Source organism: Mytilus californianus, unplaced genomic scaffold (assembly GCF_021869535.1).
Source record: "Mytilus californianus isolate M0D057914Y unplaced genomic scaffold, xbMytCali1.0.p SCAF_5, whole genome shotgun sequence".
Taxonomy (NCBI): domain Eukaryota; kingdom Metazoa; phylum Mollusca; class Bivalvia; order Mytilida; family Mytilidae; genus Mytilus; species Mytilus californianus.
Genome location: NW_026262701.1, coordinates 5764856 through 5781317, shown reverse-complemented (window position 1 = coordinate 5781317; position 16462 = coordinate 5764856). Strand labels below are relative to the sequence as shown.

Genomic DNA, 16462 nt, shown 5'->3' with positions numbered 1-16462 from the left:
GGCTATGATTTTTTTGAAATTGGAGGTATATAGTAAGGGGTTTAGTATACCATTGCAGGGGGTCAAAATACCATGGCTTAGTAAAATTTTCTAAACATCTTTATAAGCATGTTTAATACATAGCAACTACTTATTGGAGTATTATTACCATGTAAAGGAGTTAGAATAGCTATAATTTTTGAAATGAGAGGTGTATAGGAAGGGGTTCAACATACCTTAGCAGGCAGTAAAAATACCATGGCTAAGTAAAATTTTCCAAACATCTTTATAAGCATGTTTAATACATGTACATAGCAACTACTTATTGGAGTATTATTACTATGCAAAGGAGTTAGAATAGCTATGATTCTTGAAATTGGAGGTTAATCTAACACCTTCACATAGTAATAATACTCCAATAAGTAGTTGGTATGTATCAAACATGCTGGAAAAGAAGTTTGAAAATTTTTACTTAGCCATGGTATTTTGACCCCCTGCCATGGTATATTGAACCCCCTCCTATACACCTCCAATTTCAAGAATTATAGCTATTCTAATTCCTTTTCATAGTAGTAATACTCCAATAAGTAGTTGGTTGAACCCCATACTATGCACCTCAAATTAAAAAAAATTATGGCTATGCTAACTCCTTTATAGTAATAATACTCCAATAAGTAGTTGGCATGCATTTAACATGTTCAGTAGTTGTCATTTGTTGATGTGGTTCATAATTGTTTCTCGTTTTTTATGTAGATTAGACCGTTGGTTTTCCTGTTTGAATGGTTTTACACTAGTAATTTTTGGGGCCCTTTATAGCTTGCTGTTCAGTGTGAGCCAAGGCTCCTTGTTGAAGACCATACTTTGACCTATAATGGTTTACTTTTATAAATTTTGACTTGGATGGAGAGTTGTCTCATTGGCACTCATACCACATCTTCTTATATCTATTTATAAAAATGTTTGGAAAATAATCTAATGACTGTGACTATAGTCTAATGACTGTGACTGTATAGTCTAATGTCTGTGACTGTATAGTCTAATGTCTGTGACTGTATAGTCTAATGACTGTGACTGTAGAGTCTAATGACTGTGACTGTATGTAGTATTCTTAGTTGCAATCTTTTGTCTTTTCCTTTGACTTGTCAATATCTTAACACAAACCTTTTTCCATTTCCTGTTTAACATCTTGTATTCTGAGAATTGTAGCTTCTGCTCTATCTAACTTTCTACCATATTTCTGTATCAACATTCTCTGTAATCTCATTATACTTGGTATAAATCTTATAGCTCTAAGATGATGTTCCTGTCATAGTATAGGTCAAAAGATGTGAATATTGTGTTATGGTATTTTAAACATATTTGGAGGCTACAAACAAGTGACATATGATATGATCCATGGTAACAATGTTAATTGATTATTCTTTTTTGATATTGGTTGCAACTTCATTAGAGGATATGTATTAATATAAATATAAGATGTGGTATGATTGCCAATGAGACAACTTTTCACCAGAGACCAAATGATGTAGAAGTTTTGAACAACTATAGGTCACCATAAGGCCTTCAACAATGAGCAAAACCCATACCTCACAGTCAGCTATAAAATGCATACAAGACAATTCTGACTTCTACACATAAACATTGAAAACAAATTAAAAGTATCTTGCAAGGGGACATCACAGAATTACATGGAACTGTACACACTTTAATGAACATTGGCTTCTCCACCAGATTCCAACCTTGTGGTCATTGTAGTTCTGAGTCTGAATGAGATTCTATGATGTCCGAGAGGTAATGGCCAAGCACAGTACACATAAAAACTTAACATGGGGGAGTGGGGGGTAGCTAAAAGAGTTATGTTTGGATTAATAGATCTAAATCATCCCAAATTTGTACTAATCCCTTCATGTAGAAAGGGTAAAATTACCAAGAATAAGAATTCTGTGTTTCATTTACACCTATTACCTCTTTCAGGAAAAGTCTGAGTACAGGTAGTTTCTCCTGAGATCGTTCAAGATTTTGTCTTAGATGATTGATGGATATAAGATCCCTGTATCTCCATACTCCAGGTATTTCTTGTAGTTTAAGAATATCCTGATTCTCTTGTACTTTGTCTGTTTCATACAGAATCTGTAATAGTGCATCTGCACCTAAGGAAAACAATAATTCAAAATGAATGATTAATAATCATCAAAGTGGGATACCAATTATCGTGGGTTTTGTAGTTAAAGGTGAACCACAAATTTTTTTAACAAAGTACAAATTTTCTATAGGACTGGCAAATCCATGAAATAAAACATCCATGCAATTTTCCTCAATCAACGAAAATTGGTACCCATGAAAATAAATGTATGCGTCATAGAGACAGCAAACTAATGACATAAAAAACAAAAAAACATCTCGAGTGCAACATATGGTCTTCAACAACCCATAGGTGTCTGTAACTATACAATATGCCAAACTCTAAACTGTCCATGTTTTAAAAACATGTGGATATTTTCATGAGACTTTAAATGTTTTAAAGTCAACACCACATCCCAAAAATTACTAGAAACATTCAGATATAATATCAGAAAACCACAGCAAAGGTTCTTAACTTGGCATATGCACATGAACAGGTGACAAAGGAGTTAATATCACAGGCATAAAGAGGAAAATGTAAAAAAAAAATTCCTGACTGTCTTTTTTTACATATATGGTTTTTTTTTTCTTCCTTTTTTATGTTTGATTTTGACAGTCCTTGTGTCCTATGTATCATTTTCTGTGGTTATGTATAGTATAAAATACTCCAGATTTTTTTCTAGTCCATATCAAAATATTCCTGTTAGGACTGACAAGACAGATGAATTTCAACATCTATGTTTAGATATAAGAATTTTTAACTCAAGTGTACAGTGTTGTGTGATTTTATGTGGGTTATGGGTCAAATGGAGGTAAATAATACAACCAGATAGATACAGATACAAAAGTCGTTAGTTAAACAATGTTTTATGCAGACTGTATGCATTGCATGTCATGTTGTTTTTTGTATGGCAGTCTTATAATGTTTCATCAATTGAAATATTGAAATCAATCGCAGTGAAACAATTATAAGGGAAGACAAGTTCATTTCAGAGCATGTTTAAATTATTATGAAGAAATGACAAAAATTTGTTCCTTTTTCCTTTCTATTGACATAAAATATAACTGTTTCTAATAACTAAAGCCTTACCAAGTCTCTGATCTTTCTGTATTTTCTCATTGCTTTGCTTCAATATTTGATCCATATTCTGTAAGCAATAAAACATCAATTAAAATTGTCTTGAATGTAATAAATAAAAACAATTCTTTAACACTTACAAATATTAAGGCTTGCAATACAAACTTTTAAATTATAAGTTTAAAGAACTTGTTGGTCATTTCATTGCCTTTAGTTTTTTGCTATTACATGGTCTCGACTTTTGAATGTTTCCTTGGTATCTTTCGCCCTTTATAAATTTCAATGTTCATTTTTTAAAAGTTACCTGCAATACTGGAGATATATATTTCTTGGCAAATTCTTCTTCCCATTTTGATCTTGACTTTTTGTTTAACAATCCACACATATCTGCTGGATAATCTTCTTCTGAAATTCAAAAGAGTTAAATAAGTAAAATTTATACTTAACTTTCACTCAAAATATTATTTTTTTTTCATCTTAATTCTCAAAAGCATAATTGTATATTTGCATTGTGAAGCTTCCAAAAATATCAAATATATCAACAGAGATACTTATACAATTTCTATAAAAGCTTTTGTTCATTTATGTATCATTGTCATTATGCTTAGTTTCTTTTGTTATCTATTCTGAAATCGGACTCAGACTTCTTTTAAACTGAGTTTTACTGTGGGTATTGCTATGTGTTTCTTTATTCTACATTGGCTAGAGGTATAGGGGAGGGTTGAGATCTCACAAAACATGTTTAACCCCGCCGCATTTTTGCGCCTGTCCCAAGTCAGGAGCCTTTGGCCTTTGTTAGTCTTGTATGTTTTTTAATTTGAGTTCATTTATATGTTTAAGAGTTTAGTGTGATGTCCATTTTCACTGAACTAGTACACAATTTTATTTAGGGGCCGGCTGAGGACCACCTCTGGGTGCGGGATTTTCTTGCTGCGTTGAAGACCCATTGGTGGCCTTCGGCTGTTGTCTGCTCTTTAGTCAGGTTGTTGTCTCTTTGACATATTCCCCATTTCCATTCTCAATTTTATTTCTAACCTAAACTGGAACTGTGAGTTAACTCATAAAGGTTATCCCAATTCTAGCAAATTTGATTATCTCCCCTTAGCATAGTGAACTAGAATTTTATTTCTTAAACTACATCCACAGGTAGCGTTCTTCATTTGAGTAAAATTTCATCAATATCTGTCCAGTCTTTTAGCATGTTTAGGAGAAGTTGAGCTTACAAAAGCAAACATTACATTATTCAAGTTAGTAAGTAGGAAAATCACTTTGATATGTTGGACTGGGATAAATTTCACCATGTTCCTCAAATATGTGTTCTACAATTGTGTAGTTTTATCAATATATATCAAGTCTTCAGGAAAAGTGGTACTTTGCAGGCACCTAGACAGATGAACAGACAGACAGGGTGATTCCTAAATACTCTTAAAAGTCCATTTGCTAGGGTACGTATAATAACTGTCCAGGAGATGCTGAAAAATTCGACAATTCATATATTAGCGCATACTGTGATAAAATAATCATACCTATAACTGCCATGGTGTGTTCTTCCATCATCCTCGCCAGCAGATGATGAATTAACAACAATATATCATCCTTATTTTTACCCAGGATATTCTGTATAGAGGTCATATCAAGGTCAATATGTTCCAGTATATATCTACCAACCTCAGTCTCCTCTATATTGGGTTTGATGGACTGACCAACAGCCTGAATAAATAAATATATACATATATTATTCTATTTATATTACCAGTAACACAATATCTCTATTTATGGTATTTTTGAAACTTATCAGATTTTGTATGTGGGGTGATGAGTTATTTGATTATAGTGGAAATATATTAGACTTCTGAGATATTTCAAAACTTTAAAGTCAAACCTTCATCATTCAATTTGGTGTAAAATGCAGGTGATTCAAATTTTTACAGGTATTTTTCTATTTTAATTAAAAAAAATTGTATCACTAAAATCCACCAGTGCAGTATTGAGATATTTTCTTAACTTCTTTGGAGTCTACTAGAGGTTTAAGGCTTAGAAAGTGAACAATATTTGATATTAATGATACACAAAGACAACAACATCCTAGATTACTGCAAGGAAATTCTTTATTCTGGTCTACATGTTTCGCCACTTATGGTGGCGTCTTCAGGACAATTTAATGATAGGAAACAAATACAGAAGTACATAAAATGCAGTGTATATGGGGTTACAAAGGTTAACAAGACGTTACGTCACAATAATTGGTTTGACGACGTTAAAATGAAAGTGAAAGTAAAAGTTAAGAATGAATTGTCAGTGTCTTTTCCAAAATGGACAACAATATTTGTTATTACTTCAGAAATGCAAAAGCCTTGTCATTGTCAGACTTTGTTTTAACATTGCAGACTTTTGCACTCAATTTTACAAAGAAATCTCAAGAGAATATATATCTACCTTTGTTGAGAAATTTGAATCAATAATACAGATTTGCTGACAATAGTAAATCTATATCTGGCTATCTGTAAGCAAGGCATAACTGTGTGTCAAGAATCAAATAGATAAAAAAATACCTGTATATCTTTATTTGCTCCAATGTACATGGAGATATGGGTCAGTAATCTAAGTATAGCAAAAGATGCTCTGTTTAACTGCCTCTCTGGTGCTGTTATAAGATCAAGATGTGTGGCTCTACCTAATATATGTCCTGTCTCAGTCCTGTCAGCTCTGAAACATAATAAGGAATTGTTAATCACTTTTATTTTGCCATTTTCCGTAAGAAGGATGTTCAATCTTATTGGCAAATAGGGAATATTTTAGGAAATTGTTTAAAAAAGTATAAAAGTTGTTATGGCCGTTTAATCAATCATAAATATAATGTCATGGAAAAGCCTTATTTCCTATGTCAAAAACATAGCATTATAAACACTAAAAATTAGGACCCTAAACTGGTGTCAATACATTCTTCCTTAACCTCTTATCTTATCAAATCATATATATGTGAGAAGTGTGCAAGTGATAATAGATAATAATAAATAATCCAGAATCTTGAACATTATCTGGTCTATGTACAATATTATCATCATTTCTATTACAAAATAACCAGAATCTTAAATATAATCTGAGTTTCACCTAGAAGACTGAACAGCATCTGTTTCATGACCCATAATATTAACTTACCCAGAACATTGAATGTTATCTGGCCTTAAGTACATAACTCCTAATAATAGCTTACCCAGAACATTGAATGTTATCTGGCCTTAAGTACCTAACTCATAATAATAGCTTACTCAGAATTGTGAATATTATCTGGCCTTAATACCTGAGTGACTCATAACAGCTTACCAAGAATCCTAAACATTGTCTGGCCTTAATACCCAACTCAGAATCTTGAACATTATCTGGTCTTAATACCTGAGTGACTCATACCAGCTTACCCAGAATCTTTGAATGTTATCTGGCCTTAATACTGGACTCATAACAATTTATCCAGAATCCTGAACATTATCTGACTTTAATACCTAACTCATAACAGCTTACCCAAAATCTTGAACATATAAAAGCTTACCCAGAATCTTGAACATTATCTGGCCTTAGCACATGACTCATAGTAACTTACCCAGAATCCTGAACATTATCTGGCCTTAACACATGACTCATAATAACTTACCAAGAATCTTGAACATTATCTGACCTTAGTGCATGACTCATAATAACTTACCCATAATCCTGAACATTATCTGACCTTAGTGCATGACTCATAGTAACTAACCCAGAATCCTGAACATTATCTGACCTTAATGCATGACTCATAGTAACTTACTCAGAATCTTGAACATTATCTGACCTTAGTATATGACTAATAGAAACTTACCCAGAATCTTGAACATTATCTGACCTTACTGCATGACTCAAAGTAACTTACCCAGAATCTTGAACATTATCTGGCCTTAGTGCATGACTCATAGTAACTTTACCCAGAATCCTGAACATTATCTGGCCTTAGCACATGACTCATAATAACTTACCCAGAATCCTGAACATGATCTGACCTTAGTGCACAACTCATAATAACAGTTTACCCAGAATCTTTATTTGGCCTTAATACCTGACTCATATCAGCTTACCCAGAATCCTGAACATTATCTTGCCTGAGTACATAACTCATATCAGCTTACCCAGAACTCTAACATTATCTGGCTTTAATATTGTACTCATGGTAACAACTTACCCAGAATCCTGAACATTATCTGGCCTTAGTACATGACGTTCACCTCCAATCTTTAGTCCACATTCTTTACACAGACCAAGTTCATAAGGTCTTCCACACTATGATACAAAGTTTGGACAAAATATGATTACACAATAGAAAGGAATGTTAATGAATTTTTAAGTTTTGCTTAAAACATTGAAGTATTGTAGACTAGAGTAATATTGTAAACAGAGATATTTTTGCTGAAGTATTATTTTTGCTATTTCAAGGTAAGTGTTGATACGTCAAGATAAAACTTCAGCACATATTTCATGGACCTCAAATTTATGGAAAAAGATCCAGAATTCAAAGCATCACAAATTTTTAAGTTGACAAATCTTTGATTTAAAAGAAGGTGCAAAAGATTTCCAGGTTTACAGTATATTATTTAATGGAAAACAGTAAATAATGTTAGGTGTTCTATATCTGACAAGGAAAAATGTTAGAGTCAGCCAAACATGTTGGAGATCATGAACTGTAATAAAGGTTTTTATTTATACTTACATCACCTATAACATATGGGTGGCCTGTTGGACATCCTAAAAAAATAATGTGAATAGTATTGTAACTAATATGCATTGCTAAGTTCTTTATTTTTAGATGTTAGAATTTCAAATTGAAACTTTGCATGGGACTTGATCTTTAAACTTTATTTTCTACATAACTTCTTCTAGATTTGAATATTTTTCTCAGCCATTCATGTCCAAAAATCAGTCAACACTGGCAAATGCTGTCCTGTTAGAATAAAAGATTACAATATTTGATTTACAGAAAGAAAATCTTTAAAACGGCCTGACAATGTTGTACAAGGGAAGGATAACTCACTATAAAATACAGGATTTTCATTAGGAGTTTTGTCCCTTGCAGCTAAGAGTGCCTCTTTTATTTCCTGTATTTCATCCTGGGGCATTGTAGGGAAGAAGGAATTCTACAATTAAAAATAAATGATTGTCACAGAGTCATGCTAAAATATCATTACATCAAGATCATATTAAAAATAAATTACATAAATTTCAGATACAACACAAAATAAATCACCTGCTGGTTTGAATTCATTGATGATGAAATTGTTCCTCATCTGAATTTCCAGCAAGTATTATCATTGAAAACAGGAGAAAACTATCACACAAAAATTCTGGAAATTGCTCAACAGCAATATAGACACAGAACTATTAATCAATTGTTAATTGGTGTTAGAAAAATACCTACAGTAGTTCTTTCTTTTCTTGGTTTAATTTGTGAAAGAATCAGAAATTTATAATTTGTATAAGTGTGGATGTTAATGTATAGTTATAAGTAACCATTAGGTAGTTAGTTTTCTCAATTGAAGTTTCATATTTTTCATGTTGGGGCCTTTTATAGCCGACTATACGATATGGGTTTTCTCATTGTTGAAGGCCGTATGGTTGCCTATTACTGCTTACATCCACTTTATTTGAACTTTGGTGGATAGTTGTCTCATTGGCAATCATACCTCATACCCCTATTTTTAAAATGAAATTTGATTACATTTAGAAAATGTTTACATGCACTGATAACAAATATCTCTTACCACCATACTAGTAGGGTCTAGTGCTATTTTCTGTAAAGGAGTCAACAGAGTTGTCTTCCCTGGAATTTCAGACATCAGAATCATATAGTGTGTTAGAAGACAGAGCACATTCTGCTGAGCTAGTTCCATTCCTTTAATGATGTTTCCCTTCAGTTTCCAAACTTCGTTATTCAGTAACCTTTGAGCAAAATCCTATTAAAGATTAAGTAATAAGTGATCAAATATATATGCAAGAATACAAAAATATATTGAAGTAATTCTATCAAGTTTTGTACCAATCCAATGTTTTAACTGTAAGTTTATGCCTAACTGTAACAGATGAAATCCATGTTTGAACAAAGAAGACCCTATATAAAAAGCTGATAAAAGATTAAATAAGAAATGCAATTGCATGTGGTTTCAGTAATTAAGGAAACCCTAAAAATCTAATCAGAAGAGCTCTACAAAACATTGTTTGAAATAACTCAACTGTATTTTTAACATGAGAACTTTGCATTAAATTTTGCAGCAACAAAATATCCATATATAAAGGAATCAGAATTATAAAATTATTGATATTATTTTTTCTGAATAAATATGGAAGGATCTCCTTTCTTTATTAATATTTTTACCTTATCCTTAACCAGGCCTTGACTTAGTATGTCCTGGCTGATGAAGTCAATTCCCTACAATGAAAATAACAAACTCAATTAATCTAAATTACAATCCCTAGGCCTCTATATTCTAAAAATTAATAAAGGAATAGTTACTTTTACTTCCGTTTTGTATATTTAGACTAAAACTTGGTTTTGAATAGTGAATGCATAAAAAATAAAATGTTGACACAGAGATATGTCTGACCTTTATGTAATTTTGATAGTATAAAGCAAACGTTGAAATTAAAATGGCAATAGTCCAGCATTTAAACTATGCATATATTAATTAAACAGAGAGATTAACTAGATATTACAATACTTATACCTACCTCTTCTGAAAACTTTTGTGGACTTCTATCGGTTACTTTGTTCATACATATTTCCCTGTGTAAAGCTAAGTACAATTTAACTCTGCACTGCCATTTATTTTGAGGGCTCTGATAAAAAAACAAAACATTCTGTTAAAACATGTTTGATTCAAGATTTAAACTAATGAACACTCAATGTAGTTTAATCTTTTTGAGAATCAGCAGATATCATGTTTTCTAAGGTCAATTTAAATTTCATCAACTCTCTTTGTTTTGGACAGCAAGCTGCATCAATTGGACTTTGAACAATTCGTTATGAGTGTTTACCAAAGTTGAACGGCTTACATATAGTATGGAAACTGCAGAAGTTCTGCACATAACCAATAGTTCTTGTCACAATTCAATGACCAAAAAACCCTTCCACATTAAATGAAAAGTAAAAATTCTATATACTATTTTCAGTCCATTGCAAGTGAATTCGAAACAGCTTTCACATCTGCTTGAATAATGCAGGCATTGATTTTCATAAGGTATAGTACGTTTGTACTACAATACGTACCAAACTTACCACCATTTTGCTATATTATACAAAAATAAGGAGGTGTGTTATGGTTGCTAATGGGACAACTATCCAAAAAAGACCAAATGACATATATACTAAGTACATGTACTTATAATTCTTACATCAATTTTACCTATTCACATCATTTCAGGGCGAGTTTGACTCTGTGATTAAAGTATTCTATTTAAAGTGTATGACAACAGAAAACAATATCATAAGATAATGCCAACATACATCAAGTGATGGTTCTAAATAACATGGACCTTTCCAAAAAAAGTTAGCTATATAATCAACTTGCCTAACTGATTGTATCATACCTTCAAAAATGTGTCTATTTTGTCACTGTTTTCACTGAGTATTGTGGTAACGATGATTTCTCTTAGTTGTTTGTACTCATCTCCAATCACAATATATCTGTCATGGCATTCTTTTACCTATCAAAATAAATGTATCAGTCATTAAAACAGCCCAATAAATTTGCAATGGAAAACTGTCATAAATTATTGTAACATCGTATTTCATAAATCCTTTCCAAATTCAATCATATTTATTTGTTAACTTTAAAAAAAACCCAAATTTATTTTTACCTCATTTGCCTGTAGTTCTGGTAGACAGACCCATCGTAGGTAACTTGCTTCACTGTTCGCTATGACTGTTTGGTAACTGTCTATACCATGACATCTACATAACTGCTTAACAAAATATCTCCTTTAAATAAAAGAAAATCTTCACTGAATTTAGTATCAAAAGACAGCAAATGCCAATATAATGATGTGTCTTTTTAAATTTATACTTAAATCAAAGGAGATATAAAATATACGTCATTAAAATAGCAATCAAAGGACAACAACAAAAAACAAAACAAAAATCATAAAAGAAATCAGCATATTTTTTGTAAGCATTATATAATTACAATACTTGCAGATAAAAAACAGAGAAAAGTGTGAAAGAAACATTATAAACATATTTTGAAACAGTAAAAATAAATGGGGAATGTGTCCATGAGACACAGATGATGCCACCGCTTGCATATAATGTTAAAAAGGTACATAACTCAAGAACTGTAAACGTGACGTTACCCAAATTTGTACTTGATCTGAGTTTTGTGGTAATAAGCATTGTGTATATGTTTCATAACATTTAATTGAGGCAAACTTAAGTGAGAGAACGGAAACGAAAAATTCAGCAATTTTTCCATTTGCAAAGGGACGTGACTCTAGAACAGTAACAGTGACGCCACCAAAATTCAAACTTGATCTGTGTTTTGTGGTAATAACTATTGTGTATAAGTTTCATAACATTTGGTAGAGGCAAACTTAAGTTAGAGAACGGAAACCAATTTCGGGACGTACAGACGCACAAGGGTAAAACTTAATGCCCTCTGCCAGGGAGGGGGCATAAAAATATATTTAAAAGTAAAATGTTTAAAAAATCTTTTTACACAACAATTTTATAATTTATTACCTAGGCCATGGAGATTTACATTCATCACAAAGTTTAGAAGCCGCCTCAAACATTCTCCTTAATTTCTCATCAGGCATAGATTTCTTTGATGTTCCATATAATCTGTGGATATGCCTTGCCACTATTGTCAAAGAAAACCGAACCCTAGCAATATGATCTATCTTATCAAGGACATCACTATCACATACAATGTATGGAACTGCCTCTCTCAACATATGAGTTGCTACGGTAACTTCTTCCTCTCCCTTGTACTGTTGATGCAGTGAATCCTAAAAATCAATGATTCTTGTTTTGAATTATGTCATGTCTATCAATTTCGACAGGTCATATAAGGGCATTCTAGGTTACAGTTCTAAAAATAATATATTATCACACTTTTCTGTTTATTACCTAATAATGAACAAAACACTTCTGTTTAGGACAAAGTCATTTTTTATACTGGTCCTCTGGTTACACATTTCAACAGTGACATCTTTATTATGAAAAAAGTCATGGGTTTAGTTACATCTGAATCAAAGCACTCCACATAGATAGTTTCATCATGCTCATGCCAGGTTTGAACAATATGAACAAAACTTGATTATATTCATAACTGGTTGCCCAAATACGAACAATTGATGTAGAAAATTATTATTCTATTGATGTAAAGATGAAATGGAGAAATATTCATTCATTTTAAGACTATCCTCTACACATAATTAGAAAAATTACAATTCAATATTTGATGTTTTAAATTCAGGTTCTTCAACACCTGCACCAACAACTCAAGAGGTTTTTCTTACCTCCATACATTGGAGAACAAGAAGACATAGCTCCACAGAATTATGAGGATCTCCAAATGTTTTAACTACATCATTGGCAAGGGTAAAGTAGGCAGACAAGTGATTCTGTATTTCTTGGTCACTACTGAAAATAGAAACATCATACTATAGATCAACATAGATCTAAAACATAAATTTATGGTAAACCAAGAATGTGTCCAGAGTACACGGATGCCCCACTTGCACTATCAATTTCTATGTTCAGTGTACCGTGAAATTGGGGCCAAAACTCTAATTTGGCATTAAAATTAGAAAGATCATATCATTGGGAACATGTGTATTAAGTTTCAAGTTGATTGAATTTCAACTTCATCAAAAACTACCTTGACCAAAAACTTTAACCAAAAACGTTAACCTGAAGCGGGACAGACGGTACGAACGAACGAACAGACTCACAGACCGAAAAACATAATGCCTCTAGATGGGGCATGAAAATCTCTACATTCCCTTGATCAAATCCATAACAAAAGAACACTGCATTTATTGCTGTTCTTCATATCACACTCACAGTGATAATTCTGACAGACTTTATTTTATAAAGTTCAGATTGTGACATTCGATGGGAGTAAATATAAGTTCTAATAAGACGTGCTTCTTTCTCTTTGTAAACAACACTGTGATAAAATTCTTGATATATCTATACTTGGTGTAGACTCAGAGATGTACATATTATTAATGGCTGTTACAATTTAACTTGTTATTCCACATGTACTGTAAACTATGTGCTGTACTAAAATTGAAATTGAAAAATATTCTTATTCTAATGCATAACACATATAATTAATGAATCAGAGCTTTGAACATGTACAAAATTAGATTAATTTAAAATTCTGCGAAATAACATGAAAGCCTTTGGCACATTAACGTCATTTCAAAACATGACATCATACAAATGAAAACTCTCAAGCTGAACATTATTCCATACATGTACGCTCCAAATTCATATAAAATCGCATCAAAATTGAGTTTACAGGTAAGTTTTGTTTATTTGCTTGTCTATTGCATTATTCTTATATTCATGGATTTCATCAATTCAACATGGAGACTCACTTCATAGTTACGACATGTCAACTGTGGATTTGACGGTAAATAGTAGCCACCCCAAAAAAATGTTTGGGTTAAGAATTATAAGAACGAAACACATTTTTTCTAGAGGTTGTATAAGAAATAATTGATACAAGCCATAGATTTATTGCAAATTTTAGCTTTATCTTACAGGGGTAAAACGGAACAGCCACACTCACAGCAAATTTATCTTCCCTTCAGATTTAATTGAATAACAGTATTTGACCTATTAGAATCGAAATAATTCATGAAAGCCATATATTTGTTATCATTTGTAATGCTCTGGATAAAATTTGAATGGAACGGCCCTAGGGTTGCATGAATTATTTCTTAAATATAGAATCACATGCATACATGCATAACAGACAATTCACAGCAAAAAAATTACTTTCAATAAAAGAACCAATGTCACCCACGTTCCACATATTTTTACATCTATCTGTCCATGGTCCAAGGGCAATAACTAATAAAAACAAAACTTTTTTTTTCTTTCTTTAAAACTTTTAATACATATCTTAGAGAAATGAAGGCTTGAGAGAAAATGCAATGCAATTTCTGATATTATGAACATTTCCAAGGGGCATAACTCTTTTTAAAATAATTGATCGACACTGATTTTCGAACTAGTGCGAGACAATGTTGATATATACCTATGATGTAAGTTTCATATAAATCTGGCAAGAATTGTTCCATATAATTAACTCTTTTAAAAATAATTGATGGGCACTGATTTTCAGACTTGTCCCAGACATTGTTGATATAAGCCTATGATATAAGTTTCATAAAAATCTGGCAAGAATTGTACACATGGGAGCTCTCACAATGCAATTTTCCATATAATTAACATTTCCAAGGGGCATAACTCTTTTAAAATAATTGATCGGCACTGATTTTCGTACTTGTCCGAGCCATTGTTGATATAAACCTATGATATAAGTTTCATAAAAATCTGGCAAGAATTGTACACATTGCAATTTTCCATATAATTAATGTTTCGAAGGGACATTACTCTTTTAAAAATAATTGATCGGCATTGATAACCGTACTCTTCAAAGACATTGCTGATATAAACCTACAATATAAGTTTCATAAAAATCTGGCAAAAAATGTACAAATGAGAGAACTAACCATGTAATTTTCCATATAATTAATGTTTCCAATGGACATAACTCTTTTAAAAATAGTTCATTGGCACTGGTTTTCAAACTCGTCAGAGACATTGCTGATGTAACTCTGTGATATAAGTTTTATAAAAATCTGGCAAGAATTGTACATGTGAGAGCGCTAACAAGACTGGACGGACAGACAGATGGACGAATGGACGAAATGGTATTTCTATGTTCCCCACAATGCATCATGTGAGGGACAATTAAGTATAGCTACAATCTCAGGGTTGAAATGAAGTAAATATTGTACTACATGCATAAAAGACCATTCACAGCTAAATATATTCATACTTGCCAACCTCTGACAATGAAAAATCATGTCATGGCATGACATGACATGTGAAAACGCGTGATGTAGATGCGGACTTTTTAAAATGAACATTATACAAATTTTAAAAAGTAAAAATATATAAGTGAACCAACACCTGAAGTAGTGATCGTGTGGTAGGGTAAAAACGAGTGGATAACGCTAGGTATTCACAGTCATCTTGAAAAAAATTAATATGTCGACAATAAAGACAACAACACTCACAAATTATACAAATTTGTTAATATTGAAAAAAAAAAAAAACAATATTCTACAGTAAACTTTTATTACATTCAACAGTGGCCTATTTTTGCTGCTTTCAAAACAACATTACTAGGCAAATATTCAAAATAACTGCCAGTTTGGTTACATTTACATGATAACAAGGCACACAATATATCATTGAGTTCTGATCTGAATTCAGTGTAAATTTCTTTATAATTGAATATGCTCTCTCACAGTCAGAATTGTTTTTTGGCAAAACTAAAATAGCTTTAACGTTTAAATAGCAAGCTTCGAAAGAATGTCATGACGTTTTTTTGTTTTTTTTTGCCATTAAAAATGTCATCTACGTCTGCCATTGCTCCCCACAAATTATATACGTTGCTATTGTCTGGTCAAAACTGGGTAGTTCATCAGAAGACAGCTGGTACTCTGAGAACTGATCCAACAGTTCTGTGATATTCCCTTCCCATATGGCCTGTGGAAATCTGTTGGCTAGATTTGAAACTGAAAAAGAAAAATATTTTATAATTTGAATACCATTGAATGTTTTATCAAATAGTTACATCCTCTCACACATGTTGTTATGATTGCAAATGATTGATAATGTTTGAAGATGATCAAATATAAATATCAGAGTAACATAGGGTGCACAATGCATTGTTCGGCCCTCGATCACTTTCTTTTGATTCATTTTAACATGGACTCCCAACTTTTTTGGTACGTACACACGTATCGTTTTTGCTTAGCACTCCGCTCTTTAGACGACAGTACAGGCCCAGAAAGTGATGTCTTTCTGCTGGACATTTCCCCAGAGTGAATTTGGGAGAAGGAAGTCACAAAATCTTAAAACCTTCTTACAAACTTACCTGAAGTGAAGGGCTTTTGTTGTTCGTCCATATCGTAAATAAACAATGGCGACTCAATAATAACTTCAAAATTCTCGGTATT

At 32.2% G+C, this 16462-nt stretch overlaps 1 protein-coding gene across 4 annotated transcripts in view; it reads right to left on the bottom strand.

Moving 5' to 3' along the window:
• LOC127702509 (E3 ubiquitin-protein ligase rnf213-alpha-like) overlaps window positions 1-16462 on the bottom strand; it is a 333395-nt gene that overhangs the window by 24145 nt on the left and 292788 nt on the right. For all 4 annotated transcript variants that reach the window (XM_052206722.1, XM_052206719.1, XM_052206721.1 and 1 more), the window contains 16 exons: window positions 12713-12836; window positions 11931-12199; window positions 11054-11174; window positions 10784-10900; window positions 9926-10033; window positions 9573-9626; window positions 8962-9153; window positions 8235-8337; window positions 7914-7948; window positions 7389-7486; window positions 5731-5884; window positions 4705-4888; window positions 3483-3583; window positions 3191-3248; window positions 1945-2129; window positions 1141-1282 (listed from right to left, as the gene is read on the bottom strand). In XM_052206722.1, the coding sequence (XP_052062682.1) occupies window positions 1141-1282; window positions 1945-2129; window positions 3191-3248; window positions 3483-3583; window positions 4705-4888; window positions 5731-5884; window positions 7389-7486; window positions 7914-7948; window positions 8235-8337; window positions 8962-9153; window positions 9573-9626; window positions 9926-10033; window positions 10784-10900; window positions 11054-11174; window positions 11931-12199; window positions 12713-12836 (2045 nt within the window). The remainder of the gene's footprint in view (window positions 1-1140; window positions 1283-1944; window positions 2130-3190; window positions 3249-3482; window positions 3584-4704; window positions 4889-5730; window positions 5885-7388; window positions 7487-7913; window positions 7949-8234; window positions 8338-8961; window positions 9154-9572; window positions 9627-9925; window positions 10034-10783; window positions 10901-11053; window positions 11175-11930; window positions 12200-12712; window positions 12837-16462) is intronic.